Consider the following 19734-nt stretch of genomic DNA (forward strand, 5'->3'; position numbering starts at 1 on the left):
AACTCAGCCATAAAGACCAGCCCGTATCAACGATTTTTGGTGCCAGACAATTTCAGGCATCAGCGTTTTTGGGACAGCAGCAAATCAGCGACAGATTTCAGCCATTAGCGTTTTTGGACAGCAGTACCAAAGCAGCAGAATTCAGCCCTTAGATCTGTCTCGTCATCCCCGTCGTCGTCGTCGATCTAGCCTAGACTTGCATCAGTCACATGCATTCAGTTTGTACCAGTTTGTGCAATCAATAGTAGACCACTCTCGTCGGCACTCTCGCCGACGAGAGTGGGGCCTTCAGAGGAGGGTTTTACAACGTCTCTGGTGTCGTATTCTCTTCTCTCTCTATCTCTCAGTCTCATACACTTGCACGCACAGTGTCCATTCACTTTGTTTATGATCATTGCACTCTCTCATTAAGAACGGAAGGCTCTCCCTTCCATAAGAACAAAAAGGAACCTTGAGCACAGTTCGGAGCACTCATCTTGAGCAAAGTTCAAACATTCATTCCGCTGCACCTTACATCGGTATCAGAGCTTTGGCAGTGTTCTGTATCACTCAAGGAAAGAACCACAAGAATCACAATATTTTTTTTTGCTTGTTGCGGTCGCACGAACCCAAGTTCGCTTGGGCGTGTCGATTCCTAATCGTGTTTTTGAAGATTGACAGGAATCCCAAGGAAGAAGGGCTTGTCCAGTCTCCCCTTGTCTCTCTTTTCACTCATTGAGAGCGGACCGTGCACTTAGCGGCCGGCCAATCGACGTGAGGTGGAAAAAGCAACCTTGGTGTGAGCGCAAGGCTGCCAAGGGGTGCGCCCGCAGGGAAGAGAAGAACTCAGGTGAAGAGAAGATCCTTCTCAAACACAGATTGCAAGCGAAAGAAAACCCTCAAGAACCTCAAGACCCTCAAGAACCCAAGAACCCAAGACCCTCAAGAACCCAAGTTCCTCGTGAACTTAAGAACCAAAGACTATAGTGCATGGTCATCACCCGAAGCGGAATGGATACTTCGCATACAGGTGATGAGCATGGGAGTGGCGAAGAAGAGTTTTCCCCACCAAGAGGCTTTCCCGACCCTCCCCCTTCCCCATCTACGCCACGAGTTGTACCAAATTCTATGGAGGCGATGGTCAAGTCGATGATGGAGATGATGGCACAACAACAAGAAACGAATCGAGTTGTGATGGTACAACTAGAAAGAAAAGCAGAACGGCAGGAATCCATGGAACGGGAGCGCAAAGAAAGAAACGAAAGAATTGCCATACAACAAGAAGCGACTCGCATTGCCTTGGAACGCGAGCGTGATGAACGAAAAGAAAGAAAAGCACAAAGACAGGAGGAAGCTGAAGCAAGACGAGCAGCCTTGGAGACCGATCGGGAGGCTCAAAGAGAACTCCGCACTCAAGAATTGGTTCGACAAGTTCTTGGCCTCGAAATCTGAACCAACCAAAGATGTTGGTAGCTCAACAAGTGGGACAAGCTGGGATGCGGACTCCAACAGCCCAGTCACAAAGAAGTTGACTTTCAGTAAGTATGATGGTAAGATGGATGCTACGGTTATTCATTCTTGGTTGCATCAATTTAATGCTTATTTTGCGACAACTAAGAAGACAGGGAATAGCAAGGTTTTGACGGCAGCTATGTACCTTGCCGGTGATGCCATCAATGGGTACCACGCATGGCAAGAGGCACAGTTAGCCGCGCACCTAGAGGAAGCCGACGAATTCACTCCCCTTTCCTTCAATTGGGCTGATTTCCAAGACAAGCTCAAGGCGCGGTTTATGCCACCTCAGTACCTCGCATGATTGAAGGACGATTTTCGCGCTCAAGCAAAATGGTATGCCGGTTATGTCTTTTTCTAATCGTGTTTTGCAGCTAGGTACCCAATTACGCAAGTAAGATGATGAGCGCAAAGAGGCATTCCTTTTTGGGTTAGACGAATATATCAAGTTTGATGTAAAAGTCTTTGATCCAATCGATCTCAACAAGGCAGTAGCGATTGCTCTCGCACAAGAGATGAAGCACAACAAGGGAAAGCCTGAGGAGAATAAGACTTCCACAAGTACCTCCCAGACTTCTCAGAACCCTCAGAATGGTAAGAACGGTAAGAATGGTAAGAACGGTAACTCTTGTAACCAATCTTCCAATAGTCTCTCAGAAAAGAATTCTTCCAATGAACCTAAGGGTAAGGCTAACACAATTGCTAAACCTAAACTCACTCAAGGTGAAAAGGTAGCACAAGGAATTTTAGGAGGATACATCACAGCAGAAGAGCAAAGCACTTATTCTAAGGAAGGTCGTTGTTTTCATTGTCGCATTAAGGGTCACATAAAAAGAACATGTCCTAAGCTTGACTCTAATGAATCTAAAGAATCCACAAAACCCACTTCCTCTATCAATGCAATAAATGACAACACGAGTGTGCCACAAGTTTCTCATGACCTCCCATTGATGAGTCTCTCATTAAATGTTATGGTCATATGACGGGGCAACGTTTTGTCATATTGTTTGACCCAGGCAGTATGCATGATGTGATTAGTCCCTCTCTTGTTGAGAGAGCCCGCCTAAAGGTTAGTCACAAATCTCCCGAGGTCTCTGGCTTCGCTCTCGGTATGGACTCTCTCATCACAAAAGAGTGCCTTGATGTGTTGTTTACAGTTCAACAAGCTGCTTTCCGTAGAAATTTTTTTCTCTCCTCTCTCAGGATGTGATATGATTTTGGGCATTCGATGGTTTCGTGAGCATAACCCTCTCATTGATTGGACAGAAAATACGTTCACTTTCAATGCCAAAAGTGACACTCCCATTGTCATTCGTGGAGAGAAAGTTGTTCATTCTCCCTCTCTCATTGCAAATGTGCAGGCGAAGATTGAATGGATTCAGGAGAAGGAGACTCTCTCAGTCTCTTCTTATCCAAAGCATGACACAAAGGATTTGCATGATGATTTGAATGACAATGATAAGCATGATGATTTGGATGATAATGATGAGCATGATGATTTGCATGAAGATGATGTGATTGTTCACAAGGATGATGTGTTAGTTGATACTTTCTCTAGTGAAGCTAATCTCATTGCCGATTCGATTAATCACAAAGAACCGATCTTGGCTTTCGAGTCGAGGTCTACAAAACCCCTTCAAGAAGAACCGATCTTGGGTATCACGCCTAGGTCCAAGGAACCCCCACAAAAAGTACTATATGTTTGCATGATAAGTCAGCACACATTGTTCGAGTGTTTCATTCGTGATCGTTTCTTGTATTTTAGTCAGCGTCTTTATGTGATCCCTTCTCCTAGGCATGACATATTGTACGTTGAGCACGTTTCACTCATGAATGAGCACGAATGTATGCCGATTATTCATGAAAGCTGAAAAGTATGGATTCAAGGAAGTCACATTCCATGTCTCTTCCTTGGCACGACACAGTTGTAGAAAGAGCACATGAAAGTATGAGCACCAAGCATGGGCATTTCCGTTATGATTTGTCACACTTGATTGATTTAGATCAGCACGACAAAATTCGATCTCACTGTTTGCGTGTGTGGTGAGCGATTTGGCACTCCGTCTATTTGTTCATCTACATTGCATGCACAGTCGTTGAGGAAGACGAGATTTTATCCACTCACTTTACATGGAATAGGTATGCTCATGTTTTTGTGTTGGAAGTGGTTTTAGGAATTTTCAACCATGGAGATTCTTGACGAAGGAAGAAGCATGACTATCGACAAAGTTGAAGCATTGAAGGAGCTACAAAAGACTTTGTGTCGCTTTCGGCGCGGCCCAAAGAAGCAAGCGTTGCAGACCTTTATGAAGTTCAAGTACCGCACGACCCACACATTAGAGTGGGCTGGCGAAGAGTCCCTTCCAGGATTCTCGGATACTGTTGGCGATCTCCCTCAACGCCATACAGTTCGGTACCAGTACCTCATTTTAAAAAGGAGGGGATGTCACGTGACACATCCAACCCTATGTGTCCGTGGACAAGCTACTTCATAACAAGGGTTCCGTCAGTCCAGTCAGTCTAGATTAGAAGTGTTCTGGCACTTTTGTGAGTCTGTTCGCAGACCGTGCATGCCCAGGTACTTAGTATAGATGCATATCCTCTGGTTACACACAGCATGATCATAAGCATTCCCATTAGAATCCATCAAAATCCTTCAGGGGAATTTTCCAGTGCATTTAGCCTATTTTCCCTATTTTTGACATTTTTCACTTATTATTTTTAAGTGACTTTTGTTGGAAAGTAGGTAGGGCAAATTGAGTAAGTTTGTATATAAGCAAACCTAGACTAGCACTAATTGGCAGAAGAGGCAGCAGGAGCACCATTGCTCAACAAGCAACTTCTCAGCAAGAACCCTTGGTGGCGTTTTCTCCTCCAAGCAAGACTCCCAAGCATTGGCGTTTTCATCAAGCATTCCTCGCCATAAGACTTCAGCATTAGCGTTTTTCATCAAGGATCCACCGCAAGACAACCTCAGCCCCTAGCGTTTTCTAGAACCCGAATCGCCCCCCATTCCCATGGCGATTTTCAGCAGATAAGCAGCAACAAATTTCAGCATTTGACAAGCCTAAGAACCAGCAGAAACTCAGCCATAAAGACCAGCCCAAATCAGCGTTTTTGGTGCCAGACAATTTCAACCATCAGCGTTTTTGGGACAGCAGCGAATCAGCGACAGATTTCAGCCATTAGCGTTTTTGGACAGCAGTATCAAAGCAGCAGAATTCAGCCCTTAGATCGGTGTCGTCATCCCCGTCGTCGTCATCGATCTAGCCTAGACTTGCATCAGTCACATGCATTCAGTTTGTACCAGTTTGTGCAATCAATAGTAGACCACTCTCGCCGACGAGAGTAAGGCCTTTGGAGGAGGGTTTTACAACGTCTTTGGTGTCGTATCCTCTTCTCTCTCTATCTCTCAGTCTCATACACTTGCACGCACAGTGTCCATTCACTTTGTTTATGATCATTGCACTCTCTCATTAAGAACGGAAGGCTCTCCCTTCCATAAGAACAAAAAGGAACCTTGAGCACAGTTCGGAGAAGTCATCTTGAGCAAAAATCAAACATTCATTCCGCTGCACCTTACACCACCGAACCGGCCACCTTACCGTGTGAGCCGAGCTCAGAACGAAGAGATTATGAACCAAGTGAAAGACCTCTTGGAAAAGGGTCTTGTCCAACCTAGTACTTCACCGTACTGTTCTCCAGTGTTGTTGGTTTTGAGGAAAGACGGATCTTGGAGAATGTGCATCGATTATAGAGCTCTCAACAAAATCACCCTCAAGAACAGATTTCCGATTCCTAGGATCGATGATATAGTCGACAAATTACAGGGATCCTCGTGTTTTAGCAGGATTGATTTGAAGAGTGGATATCATCAGATCCGAATCGCACCGGGAGACGTCTACAAGACAGCCTTTCGGACGACTTTTGGGTTATTTGAGTGTTTGATGCTGCCTTTTGGCCTAACCAATGCTCCTGCGACATTTAACCGAATGATGGACAGGATTTTTCGAGAGTACACGCTATTTGTTGGCACTTTCTTTGACAATATCATTGTTTTCTCCAAAGATGAGGCAGAACATAGAGATCATCTACTCAAGTCTTTCAGGCATTACGAGATCACAAGTTTTTATTTGAAGGAAAGTGAATTTTTCCTACCAGAGATACAACTTTTTGGGACACATTGTCTCAGCAGCAGGAGTGCAGATGGATCCGGCCAAGATAGAGACTATCTGTGATTGGCCCGATTTGAAGAATGTCCATGAAGTTAGAAGCTTCTTGGGATTGTCTTCGTACTACAAGCGGTTCATTCGAAAGTTTGCAGAGGTTGCTTCCCCTTTGCATATCTTGACACAGAAAGAAGTCCCTTTCTCGTGGGGACCCACAGAGGTGACTGCCTTTCAGACTTTGACAGAGAAATTGACTACGGGACCAGTTTTGACTTTGTCGGACTTGCAGAAGTCATTTGAAGTATATTGTGATGCTTGTGGTCGTAGTCTCGGTGCGGTCCTAATGCAAGAAGGCCATGTCATTTCTTACGAGAGCCGATTGTTCTCAAGGCCGGAATTGACAGCACAAATTTATGAGAAAGAGCTTTTGGCGGTTATCCATGCTCTTACTCAGTGGCGGCATTACCTACTCGGAGCGGATTTTACTGTCTTTACAGACCATCAGAGTTTACGCTACTTCTCGTCACAGAAGCAACTATCGGAAAAGCAGATGCTTTGTCTCGGGAGCCGTTGGTTCTGGCTATTTCCGCGATTCACCATAGGAGCTTCGAGGATATGGTCGATCAGTATGCCACGGATACAGATTTTGCAGACTTTTTCACACGGATATGGGATGGGGAGACAGTAGCGGGATATTCCATTCGGGATGGCTACTTGATGAGGAAAACCATGTTGTGCGTTACACAGCTACTGAGAGAAAAGGTTATGATTGAATGCCACTGTCCGTCTTTTACGGGTCATCGCGGCATTGCTACCACCATGAAAGGGGTAGAGAGATATACTTCTTTTGGCCGAGATTCAAGAAGGATGTGGACGAGTTTGTGCGCAGTTGCTTGGTATGCCAGATGGTCAAGTTTGACAGGCATAAAGCACTGGGATTGTTACAGGCTTTGCCCATACCCACCCACCCCTGGGAAAGTATTGCAATGGATTTCATTTTTGATCTCCTGAGAACACAGAGTGGTCACGATGGTATCTGAACTGTTATTGACAGATTTAGCAAGCACGCTCATTTCATTCCAGTGAAGAAAACAGTCAAGCCGGATCACTTAGCGAGATTGTTTGTGGCCCAGATTTTCAGATTACATGGTGTGCCTGAGACGATTGTCTCCGACGGGGACCCCAGATTTACGAGTTTGTTTTGGAAGGCAATTTGGGAGCACATTGGCACGCGGTTGCAGTTCTCGTCATCTTTCCACCCGCAGACTGACGGGCAATTTGAGATTGCCAATTCAGTGGTTTTAGATTTATTGAAGTCTTATATCTCGGATCAAAAGACTCAATGGGAAAAGTATCTACCTTTGGTGGAATTTGCCTACAACAACACGATACACTCTTCGACGGGGAAAGCACCATTTGAGATTGTTGAAGGTGCTGCGAAGGTTCCACCCTTCCTAAGCACAAAAGATAAGAATTTTGAAGCTAATGAGTACACGCGCGACTTAGACACGGCTTATGCAAAGGTCCTGAGGCTTTGCAGAAATCTTAGGAAAGACAGAAAAAGGCAGCGGATCGCCATCGTCGTGATTTGGAATTGAAGGAGGAATATTAGGTGCTCTTACATTTTGAGAAGGCACGCCTTAGAAAGAAGAAGGGAAAGGAGAGGCTTTTTCCAAAGCTTAGTATGAGATACTATGTGTCACCAGCGTGTGACTACTATCTATCCTTTTTGTTGATTTCTTTCTTATTATCTATTTACTTTCACTTTTTGGAAACACCCCTCCGGAAATCTAACTGCCCTGCATTGCATAGCTAGTGTGGAACTGTCCAGAGGGAGTCCAGGCTTGAGGGCAAGAGAGCACTAAGGTTGGACAAGGACTATGGTTAGCCAAGCAGGGTCATTGACTAGCCAAACTGGAATCCGTTGTTACAGAGGCTACATTTCAGTTCTGGGTGTGGCTGCAGTGTACAAAGAGGGTCAGATGACCTAGAAATATACAATGGCAGCATCTCCTAAAATTTAGGGAGCTGCTATTTTGGGACTTGAAAATGTGTTTGCATCATTACCTCCGGAATGACAAGGGGAACATTTTCTTACTCTGCCGTGAAGTCAACTGGGCAACCGGTTGGGAGATTTTTAGGCGGCAACCCCAAAACGGGAAAATGCTTGTAAATGTGCCAAGTGGCACATTCTGGTGCACTTTCCTCATGCAAGAGAAGGGGGTGCTGAATTTGAGGGGAGAAGAGGCTCATTTGCTGATTTTGTCACAGGTTAAGAGCTATGGAGTGCTTGCTTTCCCTCCTATGTACAGTGCGGTGCCAAGAGTGATGCCCTGCACGCTACGCACTGCCCTCTCTCTCCCCTATGGCAGTATGTTATGCCCCTCTAGTGGGCTTTTCATTTGACCAATGTACAGTTGTGTGGGTTCATGCACGATTGCCGAGGCAAGAGCCTCTTGCACAGGTACTGGATTAGCTAGCGGCTAATCCCCCGCAGGTACAGGTGAATTCGGAGAGGTTTCACACTAGAAATCTCGTCCGATTCAAAGGGCAAGTAGCCCTAGAGGTGCGGGAGCTCGAGGACTTGCTACGGATGCGACCGGCACGCGAAACGGAGCCCGAAACAGTAAATTACAGCCTGCTGTGTATTTTTGCAGGTTTAGGGTTTTGGCCCTAAACGGTCCCTAATACCCCCAGGAGGTTCGAGGACGCGAGGGGACCGCTGTACAGGTGATCTGGCGCATTTTCGGGGCTGAAAACAGAGAATTCAGCGTGCTGCAGATTCTCGCCAGGTTTTGCAAAGTGCCCGTATGCATCGGGAAAGTCAGTCAATGCGTGGGAATACTAACTGTGAAGGGTCCTAGTACAGTTATGCTGCCGAAATCGGGCCGGAACAGTTGAAATTCATCCAAGTGTGTGCGGGGCAGCTTGTAGGGAACCACAGCGTTTATTCCCTCTTTTGAACAATAAAGAAATACCGAAAGGGGCACCTAAGTTAGGGGCCAATCTGGTGTCGGTCTACTCATACAGGTGCAATCTAGCAGCCTGTATCCCTCTCCCCTTTGTTGTGTCTTGAAAGTACAGGTAAAGTGGATGACAAATTAAATGGGTGAAAGCAACTAAGGTTTAAGTTAAAGTCTACCGTCCTTTTTGGATTGAACAGGCCGGTTTCATGGTTCCATCGCCAGGAGTAAATCACTTTTTCCCATAGAAGTGAGCCTTGGTCAGGTTGGGTTTGAAGACACAGGGGATCATAGACCAGACACGGGGAATTGTAATTATGGCTGACAGACCAGATGATGTGACTGAAGAGGTTTCCTCTTCAGAGGGTCAACAGACACATGAAGTGGGTGAGTCCTCAACATAGTTACAGGGGACGGGGGGGACGGGCCCTAGGGCCGGGGAACGGCCGTAACCGGGCCGGGAACGGCTGGGAACGCCGAGGGACGGACGAAAAACGGGCCGGACGGGCGGGTCGCAGGGGGGACGGACCGGGGACGGCCGAGGCCGGACCGGGGTCGGACGGACCGGACAGGGACGGCAGGGGTCGGCCGGGGTCGGATTCAAAAAAGTGACCGTTTTTGACCGTTTGCAACGGCTCTGTGCAGCCCCAACTGCCATATTTTTTAAGCCTTGGCCCTTGGGAGGCTATAAAAGGCTCCCTTGGGCCTCTTAATACTCATAGTCTCAATGCTCAATGCTCATTCCATTTCCCTCAAGCTCAAGGCTCAAGCTCATTCCATTTCCCTCAAGCTCAAGGCTCAAGTTTGAACTTTGAAGCTCTCCTCTCCCTCTTCTACCCACTTTGAAGCTCTCCTTTACTCTCTCTCCACACAAGCTCTCCTCTAACTCTTCTAACTTCTAAGCTCTACTCTCTCGAGTCTCTCCACCATCATGTCATCTCAAGCCAACTCCACTTCTCAAGCCGCTTCTTCTCGAAGGAGGCCCGCCGTGCAAACGTGGTCGTGGTGGGATGAAGTCGACTTTAGCTCGCGTGGCAAAGGTGGCGGTGCAAGACCATGGACGTGCAAGCTATGTCCATACAAGAGATCGGGTGGTTCAAACAAAGTGCGAGCCCATCTTCTTCATGAACCCGGTCACGAGGTGAAGTTTTGCCCTCATGTAGCTCCCGAGAAGAGGTTGGATCTTCTTGAGAAACTCACGGTGTATGAGGTTGCGGAAGCGGCCAAGAGGGGCCGTTTTGTTGTCGTTGATCCCTCCGCCACGGCGACACCGCGAGAGCAAAGGGAAGCCAACCTTGACGACATCTCTCGAACCTTCAAGAGCCATGGATCTACACCGTCCTCTTCCCTTCCGCATCGCCAAACCACTCTCAACGAAAATTGGAATCCTAAATTGAAGGAAGAGGTAGATAGGTCGGTTGCCCGATTCTTCTTCCACGACCACATTGCCTTCCATGCTTCGCAGTGAGTTTCCCTTGGCATATGCACATTGCAATCTTCCATTTTGTATTCATAATGGGTTATAATTTCTCGACTCTCCATACTAACGCAACATGCTCTATTTTGTGTGGATAGGTCTCCATACTTTCGAACCATGGTTACGAAAATAGGGGAATATGGCTCCTCTTATGTGCCACCTTCATCGGAGAGGCTTCGCACCACCCTTCTTGACAAAGAGAAGCTTATCGTGGAGCAAGCGGCCCAAGCAACAAAGGATTTGTGGGAGACCAATGGCGTCTCTCTTCTTGTAGATGGATGGAGCGACACCTGCAAGCGGTCCATCCACGGGGTGGTGGCCTACTCTCGGGGGGAGATGTACTTTGTGGAGTCACATGATGCATCCGATAGTGGCAAGGCCGCCGAGATGCTTGCTGCGGAGTGGACAAGCACCATAGAGATCACCGGCCCGGAGAATGTCCTTTGTATGGTTGCAGATGGAGAGGCGTCAAATAGGGCAGCCGGAGCTATCATTGAGGGCATGTATCCCAGCATCCATGTCACATTTTGCATGGCGCATTGCCTCAATAACCTCCTCAAGGACATGGGGAACTTGTCATGGATTTCACCCACCATCGGTGACACCTCATTAATTGTCTCCTTTGTGCTCAACCATCAAAAAGTGCGCCATGAATTCTCAAAGAGGAGCCAGTTGTCTTTGCTCAAATATTCAGAGACAAGATTTGCATTCAATTGGCTTATGCTAGGCCGCTTGTCTACATGTGGCGGAGCCTTAAGGGGCCTCTTTCTCAGTGATGAGTTCCAGGCCATGCCGGAGTCTACATCAGCAGTAGGATTGAAATGCCGAGAATGGGCCGACGACGCCGCTTGGTGGGAGGAGGTGAAGACTCTTGACGCCATGGTCAAGCCTATTCTACACCTACTTCGAGTGGTGGATGGCTTGCAGCCATGCATTGGCAAAGTCTATGAAGCCATGGATCGGATGATAGAGGCACTTGAGAAGCTTGTGCCTGACCCTGTTCAGTATGCGGAGATTCATGGCTTGTGTGAGTCGAGGTGGAATGGATACTACTCTCCACTTCATGCGGCAGCTTCTGTGCTTGACCCTGAGTTTCAAGGAAGGAGTCAAGAGACCGACAAGGAGGTGAGCAAAGGATGGCGGCTTGCATTGGAGCGCCTTGAGCCTAGCAGTGACATTAGGCGCAAGATTAGAGACGAGCTACTCAACTACAGGCAAAAGAAGGGCTCCTATGGATGTGTAGATGCACAGCTTGATCGCAACAAGATTGGCTCGGTTTTGTGGTGGGAGGACTATGGAGGAGATGGCCCACATTTGCAGCGCTTGGCTGTTCGTGTCCTTAGCCAAGCATGTACCACTAGTTGCTTGGAGCAACTATGGAGTGTGTACAGCCACATTGCCTCTAAGAAGAGGAATCGCCTTGGCGTTCAGAGGGCCAATGATTTGGTGTTTGTGAGCGCTAACTTGCGCATGCTTGCCAAGAGCATCACACACAAGGCAGATCCTTTCACTGAGTGGGAGATGGCACAAGAGAATCCATCTATGGCCGATACTCTTTTGGAGGAGCTAGAGGAGGATTTCGAGCCTCAATGCGAGCCTCCCGAGCCGGAGCCCTCATACGTTGCTGACGACCTCGACTACGACGACGATGTGGAGATTCAGCAGGCGAGCACTTCTTGAGTTTGATGATCATTGATCACTCGACTCTCGAGTCTAGACTCTTGAGTCTACGACTCTACCTACTACATAGCCCTTTGTACTTTTTGTTATCCTTGAGGCCTCAAGCTTGTCCTAAGTCCTTTAGGCTTTTTGACTCTTGAGCCCTTGTGGCATGCACTTCTCATTTTGTATCCATCGATCATCGATGTTTTATTAGCACATTTCAGCCTATATGACTCGTGTTCTTTGGTCTATTTAGTGTAAATTTATGGTCAAAGTGATGCTCTATGTGTGTGGCATGTGTGTAGGTCAAAAAATGCCAAAAAAACTCTTTTTTTTTTTGCCGTTCCGACCCCGTCCCTGTTTCCTGACTTTTGCCGTCCCGACCCCGTTCCCGACCCCGACCCGCCGTCCCATGTAACTATGGTCACATGGCACCGTAATTCAAAATGGCCTCTCCTTTTTCTCAGAAAGAATACAACGAAGTAGGTACATTACAATGTAGCTACCACGCAGCACTTCTATAAAAAGCTCTAAACTGATACGGCGATACGTTCACTATGCAAATCGGTGGGAAAGACAATAAAGTATGTGGTGATTGACCTACATTCGTCAGAAATGAGCACACAGTACAATAATGAAATTGCCTTGGTAGAGTTTACGGCCACCTTAACAAAAATGCAAGAAACTGCAAGACATTTTTGGAAAATTATAGACATTGGAGCTCCTAAAACTTCCATGACGAAGGAGTCTAAGACAGGATCTTCAGCATACACCTTTAAAATGTTGGATAGAAAATAAAAAGATTCATTAGTGTCTGCATACAACAAAGTGGACCAAAACACAATGACATGGAATATAAACAAAATAGAAGTCCTAATCTTCTTGAACGGAAAGCTTTCAGCACAATAGTGTGCAATGTGAAGCAGTAGTGACAAGGAACTAGTTTCTAAAGAAAACCAAATTTCCAGGCGCAATGGTGTTTTTTTTTTTTGCAAGGGGGTGTTCGGGGGGGGGGAAGGGGAGAGAGGGAGAGAGAACCTTATCAAACTCCGTGATGATCGTTATTACGCTTGCATTGTAAGGAATTATAAGCTCCATCTCCATGACACCAGGAGACTTTCTATCCTCGGAAGGAACCACTTGCATCCATCTGACCACTTCCCAAAATGATTTTGGTTGCTCATCAATCAGAACTTGCAAAGTATGAAAGTACAAGCGAATATACCATGGAACAACTTGAAATAGTGTCACAGTGATCATGTCTGCTCTTGTCAAGGATTCACTTTCACTTGATTTCTTCCACTGCAACCCCATCAAGTGTCCAGTCGGCGAATGATTTGACTTCAAAACCAATGCAATGGCCCCCCTCGCATTGCCACTTCCAACTAAAAAACGTGTAGCTCGAAAAGGGCCCCGAACAGGTGACCAAGTCATGGGCACTTTCCAAGTCAGACCTACATTCAGAGAGTGATGCCTCCCGTGCTTGGGAATAGCGAAAGTAACTAGTACACCATTTCCAGAGGCTGCCCCTTCCAAAGAAAGGCTTGAAGGCGTCCCGGTCACCTTGAAAATGTCATTTTCTTTCAAAATTGAGAGTGAGAGAGGCCCAGTATCTTTAATCACATCTGCTGAACAATCCAATAAGTCAAATTCATTGCTAGAACTCTTTCCATCTAGCACGCAAAAGTTCCTTCTTTTAATCCCAATCCCTGACTGCTCCAATTTTTCAACTAAAGGTGCTTCAAATTCCAGGAAAATAGCACTGGATTTAGCAAGCAAGCATCGCCCTGTTAGGTGTCTCCCAAATAGAGAGGAAAGGGACCAGCTAGGTTGCAGCCTTTGCTTCACATCACCAGGTATTGGAGTTTCAGATGGAGCAATCACAAGGGTCAATGTCTGCTGTAGAAGAGTTCCCTTCTGATTGCCCACCCCTCGATGCTCTTCAAAGTCATAACACCTAATATAAAGGCGTAAAGAATGATACAAGCCTTTGTAAATAGTGGGTCTGTCAAGAAGTGCAGCAAGCCCAGCCTTGTCTCTGCATGGAAGCAATTTCAGCCAAGGCGTGAGGTTTTCTGTGCAAACTGCTTCTCTGGGCAATGCCCCATACCTTACTCGACCTTGACGAAGAAATTCTCCGGCTTTAAGCTTTCTTTCTCCCTTTGTTTCTTGTTTGACGGACTCATCTAGGCTCACTGCTGAGGTTTTCCTCTCCATGCCATAATCGGAAAAAAATGTGTGTGCCGGTTTTGCAACCATAACAGTAGACTCTAGAAAATTGAGTGATGCACAGAAGAGCCCAGACAAGGCATGGGTCAAATTTCCCCATGTTGCATCAGTTTGATCATCTGGCACTGCAAAGGTTGCCCATAATTCTACACCAGCAGGTTTTGCATGCAGCCTTGTTAGAGGATCCACACCTCCCCACTTGTTGTAGTTCCACCTGCCTTGTGTAAAAGATAACTCCATTTCCTGGATGCGAAATTTTTGGACCTGCAAGATAGCTAAAAACAATGTAATTGTAGCTGAAGTTTGGGTTCTGTAAAATGGGGCTCCAGAATTTAATTGCCCCAATTTTGTGCCATGCAGTGCAGCAAACCATCTCATCAATGTCTTCATATTCATCTTGAATAGCATAAATAAGCCAGCTGTGGATGATGTTAGTAGAACAGAGACTTCCCGTTGAATCAAGTTAGCAGTCCATATAACATCGGCTTAAGCAATGCGATTATACTGAATGCACATTTAAGGCAGCAGATGAGTAATACATGGCACAACTACAAGATAACAGAAGCTTGTTGAGTAAGCCACAGGCATGGCAATGCCATCACCCTGTGCACAAGAGTAGGATAAACAGAGGCTTGCTAAGCTAATCAAACCCAACAATTAACAGGATAGAGCCTTCAATCCCACTTCTCTACCACAGCCATTGTCCAAACAGCAAAAATCAAAACAGATCCAACCCATGAAACACTGATGAAGATGCAAAGGAATAAATAATGTTACTTACAAGCTGAAAGATGGCCTTTGGAAAGAGGACATGATGGTGTCCATACTGGATGGTGGGTGGCAACTGGTGAGCAAAATGGAAGTGGGCGAGCACGTTGCCATCTGGAAGAGGCCTCAGAAGCAGCTCCTCTGAGAACTCCTCTTCCTCAGTGTCCTGCGCAGCTACGGCAAGGGCAGACGCCAGCAGTAACAAAGTCACATAATGATGCACATGCATCTCTGTTTTTCTTCGTGTTTCAGGCCATTTCGCCAAAGTGAATGTCCATGCTTAGAAGTTTAGATAGTAGGCGAGAGCAGAAATTTGATAGGCCAAAGTTTGTGACTCCTGTGTTAATTTGTGCGCTTGATCGAAATGAGAAATACATCTAATGGCAATGGCTCTAGAATTGTCAAAAACTTTTTGGGACATTCCCAAACCGCTAACAAATTACAAGGTTTCAGACAAATTGACCTGGTTATGGCTTCAAAATAAATAATTGTGAGTAAAGATGACATGCACTTACGATAAGGCAAATGATCGATGTTCTAAATTAAAGCTAAAGACGCTTATAGGAAAGAGGCAAATGCTTCTTCAAATGTAGATTCGGCAAATGTTATGCAAAATGCAGAATTGACCTTTAATACACAATGTCAATATGACCCATTTGTGCATTATGCATGTAGTATAGATTCTGTGAATCATGTGCAGTACATTAATAGTGGTGCAAACAAGCACATTATCTTTCATTGTGATTTGTTCACTTCTCTTATAAGACTGTCCCTAATGGGATTATTATCACATTTTTCATCAATGCCACCTATCCAATAAAGGGAGTTGCAAAGATTACGCACTTGCTTGTCAAGACAAGGGTAGGATAGAGTGCTATGTATAGGGGTCTCCTAAAGATAATGGTGAAAAACCCTAAAAGAGGAAGTGGTTAGTGGAGAAGAACGCATCCATAGTCCTTGGGCATCCCATGGGATGGGATCGATGGTGTACGATCTTCGATCAACGTGCACCATCGATCTTTTAAGGGAATCAAATAAAAAGTGCCCCATTGCGACCCTCGACGTTGAACCCACACCATCTCACACATGTGTAACATGGTGGATAGACCAATGAGGCATTCATGGTTGCACCATAGCCAATAGAAAATTAGGAGTAGATTAGAGAGTGAGCTTAATACACAATATATAATGAAAATAACTTGCTTGATTGATTAGAATTGGAGAGAATTACAAGCTTTGGATGATGGCCATTTATAGGCTCGATGTGGAGAAGTGCAATCAATGAATGGATGGATATGCACCACAAGTGGAAATGGCGAGGGTTATGTGAGCTATCCCAAGTAGCATGTGACCATCAAGTGTGTAGCACGTGTTTAGGGAATGGGTAGCATGTGTGAGGCTTTGTAGGTTCCATAGAAAAAATGTGACCATGCACGTAAAATGGTGCATGCTTGGCTTTTAGGGACTATTCTTAATGTGACACAACTAAGGCTTACCCCAATAGATGCCTCCGTAAGTTGAAGCTTATACGATTGGGCATGGATTCTGATCAGGGAGTCTAACATGGGTTACATTGGGTAACTACATGGGGCTCATAAAAATGCAATCAGATGCAAGAAATAGTGTAGGTCTTACGCCCAAACTATATGGTTTGGGGCAGTGTCTAAACACTTACAATGTAGGTCATCATTTTCTTTTGGGAACTTCGTTAGGGCCTCATCTCCAATGCATTAATTTCCTTGCTTTGGGAATCTAGAGTATTCTAATGATAGTGCACATGTGGGTGCACATGGTTTTATCCGTGTTAGGTATATATTCATCATAGAAGCACGCTTTGTGTATATGCATGATAAAGTTGGTGTTTCGGTAATAGAGTGGTCTTACCAATAGATATTGGTAGCATCTATAACCCTTTACAATCTCAAGATTAGGTTTAGCATGCATAGAATAAACAATTGCAATTTTCTCTAAGAGCTTTGACAACCCAATTTTTGCATACATTACAATTATTACCAAAAGCTTAAATGCTTTAACTTGAATCCTCGATGAGCTTGAAGCCTCTTTGATTGCTTGTATTGTATCTCAGCCCTCTTGAATGCTTTGATGTGGTGCTACAGATGCTCCTACTTGTTAAATTCTTCTCGGTACTCTATGCTACAGAGCCAGGGTCTTAGTGCCAGATGATCATGCTATGAGGCCAAGTCAGAAAGTAGTGTGGCCACCTAAGGGGAAAATAGCAAAGCCAAATAGTGGGTTGTTGTGGAAAATTGGGCTTGTCAGGCCAAGGGCCACCCTGGAGGTCAAGGACCGCGGGCCAAGGACCAGCTGCTAATGGAAAGGTGAGCAACGGCTTTAGGTCAAGATCACATGCAGTAGCATGCAACATGCGTCGTAGAGCATGTTCATGGAATCTGATCAATACAGAAAGGGTCGTTAATGACCGCTACAAGCAATTTGATGAGGACTGGGTCCTCAGAAAGGAAATTTCTCAAGTTCCTAAGTTCTACGACATACATTACCGTAATTATTGCACGACAAGCACAAGGTGCCTCTGTTCGACAAGTTTTTGTGGCTATTGAGTTGTATCATGCAAAGGCATGGTGCGGACAGCCAATCATGAGGTACGACGCTTTTCTATGTTGGCCATGAGAATCTATGAGAGATTGCAACTCGGCAGGAGTACTTCAGAAGGTATGTAATGCCTTTTGTTTTGTTTGACACATTATTCAAGTATATGCACAAAATATTGCTCCTCCAAAGTGGTCATGAATCAAGGTACAATTTTGTAAGTTATCTAGTCGCAGTAAATTAAGTTATCTAGTCGCAGTAAATTAAGTACAAGCAAGCCTTGTGGCTTGTAAAGTAACACTATGGCTTATTAGATAGCAGTATTGGCAAGGCCTATTGCTATGCAAGTTGTCTGCCATTGATGCGGTCAGGCAACGACGAACCCTTGTGTTACCTAGAAATGAGGGAAAGCAAGGCTTTCAGGAGCACGGCTCAATGCATTGGATATATAATCACTTCAAAGGTGTTGTAGCTTGCCAGGGAGCATGCAACATAATTATACGAAGCAGTGGTAAACATATTGACATCCACAGCTATGAGATGAATCCAATGCAATCACCACAAATACATGATGCTATGACTTTCGATGCCAAGGGCACTCGATAGTGTTGGGCAATAGTTGACTCTTGATAGCTAATCTCTAGCTGCTATCTCTACCAGTATTGGGCAATCTCATGATTCTCAATACGCTGCATGATTTGTCAAGGTCGATTCTCTATAAAATTTTGACACGGTCAATTCTTTTCTACTTGGACACATGTGTGTCAACAAGCGTACCTATTTGCTATGAGCATTCAGTGTCAGTTTTGTCTCATCTTACTGATAGACTTCTCAGAAACAAAGCTTCCCTTTACGACATATGGCATAGCAAGGGGTCCTTCAGTAGCCCAAAGGCTTGCCTGATTCCTATTGGCCAGAAGACTAAGAGGTCCAATGAGAGTTTAATTGAATTATTTATTTACCTAAAGCTCTCACAAAAGGGGAAAGGGGGACACATGTCACAAGGCTAGCAATTATGCTTCTAAATTGTCATTGGCTAAGCTTTGCAGGAGCCAATAGGATGTCAACATGAGCAAATAGCAAGAGGGGTCGACCAAGATGAGGGAAAAGGCTGCATTTTACTCTAACTCGTTTCCACACACGCACACAACTCATGTGTGCAAGAAGAACTCCATCTCCTTCTCCAAGCATTGAGAAGTAGAGGCCTACACCAACAACTCTTGGCTATGGAATGCAAATCCAACCAAGATCCAAGCTTCAATGGCATGCTCATCTCCTCTATCATGCTAATTACTAAGCTAAGCTATGCTACTAGAGTGATTATGTGAGGAGAATACTTCTTTCTCATAAGATACATCTTCTTCCTCTCAATCTATCCTCATTCCCTGCTAGCTCTCACCATTTTTAAGGTTTGTGAGGTCTTGGGACTGAGGCTAGGGACACTAGGTGTGTCTTTCAAGCATAATTTGGTGCATGAAGCTTCCATCTTCATTGCACCAGTGAGTTTTGTCAAGGAACACAAGAATTCTATTGTACAAAAGTCTCCTTTGATGAGGAGAAGCTATAATACAAAGCCTTTATGGAGGGGGGACCGGCTCCATGTAAATATGGTCCTCAACTGTTGTCAATTGTTCTATTCTCTCTCTTTTTCAAGTATTGTCAATGCCAAATTAGCTAGGTGTAAATTGCTAGGTTTCTTTCTCAAATTAAGTACTCTCTCTATGCTCATTAGGAACTTGTTCTTAATGAAATGCTCACTATGTTATCAATTTCCGCTACACACAAGTTATTAGTGCAGTAAATGTTACATTGGTATCAGAGCTATTGGTTTCTCTTTTCTTGCTCAAGAAGAGAGGTCCTCAAGCTTGCTAAAAATGGTTCATGTTATTAATTGCAAAAGAGTACGTAGAATAGGGATTTTTCATCCTTGAAGCACGCTTGCTTTATGATGTTAACGGGGATACCGTCATGAGCTATGGTCTTAATAATGGAGTTCTATCGGGCTTCCCTATGGCTTAATTATTATTGAGCTATTAGAAGCTTGACAGGAACCGGTGCTATCTTGGCTCTGTTGAACCCTCTCTTCTAACCGTTGCAATTAATAATATTCGAGCCACGAGTATAGATGCTTGAGTGCTTATCTTTGAAGGTAAAGATGAGTAGCAACTAGGGCTTAAAGTGCCAAAGTACAAGTAAAAATTTACATCTAAAATTTGCTAGTATGGTTGAAAAAGGAAAAGAGATTGAAATGAATGTTGATAGCTTTGATTTTGCTAATGAAAGAGCAACTAATGATGCCCTATGCTTGTAAACTATCTTGTTTCTAGGCTTCAACAAGCCTTGGGCAACCCATCCATCCCTCCAAGGTGAAGTGCTACATCAACTGCGCACCCATGTTATTCTCCAA

The 19734-nt window shown here is 45.1% G+C and overlaps 1 protein-coding gene across 3 annotated transcripts in view; it reads right to left on the reverse strand.

The window, feature by feature from the left end:
* Positions 1 to 15114, reverse strand: part of LOC147441022 (GPI transamidase component Gpi16 subunit family protein) — a 29108-nt gene extending 13994 nt beyond the window's left edge. The window contains exons 1-2 of one of the 3 annotated variants that reach the window (XR_015184297.1): positions 14773 to 15113; positions 12801 to 14255 (exon numbers count right to left, since the gene is read on the reverse strand). Coding sequence is in view for 2 of the 3 variants with exons in the window: in XM_086482780.1 (XP_086338906.1) it covers positions 12801 to 14255; positions 14773 to 14988 (1671 nt within the window). In the remaining variant the exon portion in view is untranslated. Of the gene's footprint in view, positions 1 to 12800; positions 14256 to 14772 lie in introns of all 3 variants that reach the window. The other 2 variants (XM_086482780.1, XM_086482781.1) reach the window with 2 other exon arrangements.
* Positions 15115 to 19734: the final 4620 nt, after the last annotated feature.

The sequence above is a fragment of the Adiantum capillus-veneris genome, chromosome 15 (assembly GCF_014529385.1).
Source record: "Adiantum capillus-veneris isolate H3 chromosome 15, ASM1452938v2, whole genome shotgun sequence".
NCBI lineage: Eukaryota > Viridiplantae > Streptophyta > Polypodiopsida > Polypodiales > Pteridaceae > Adiantum > Adiantum capillus-veneris.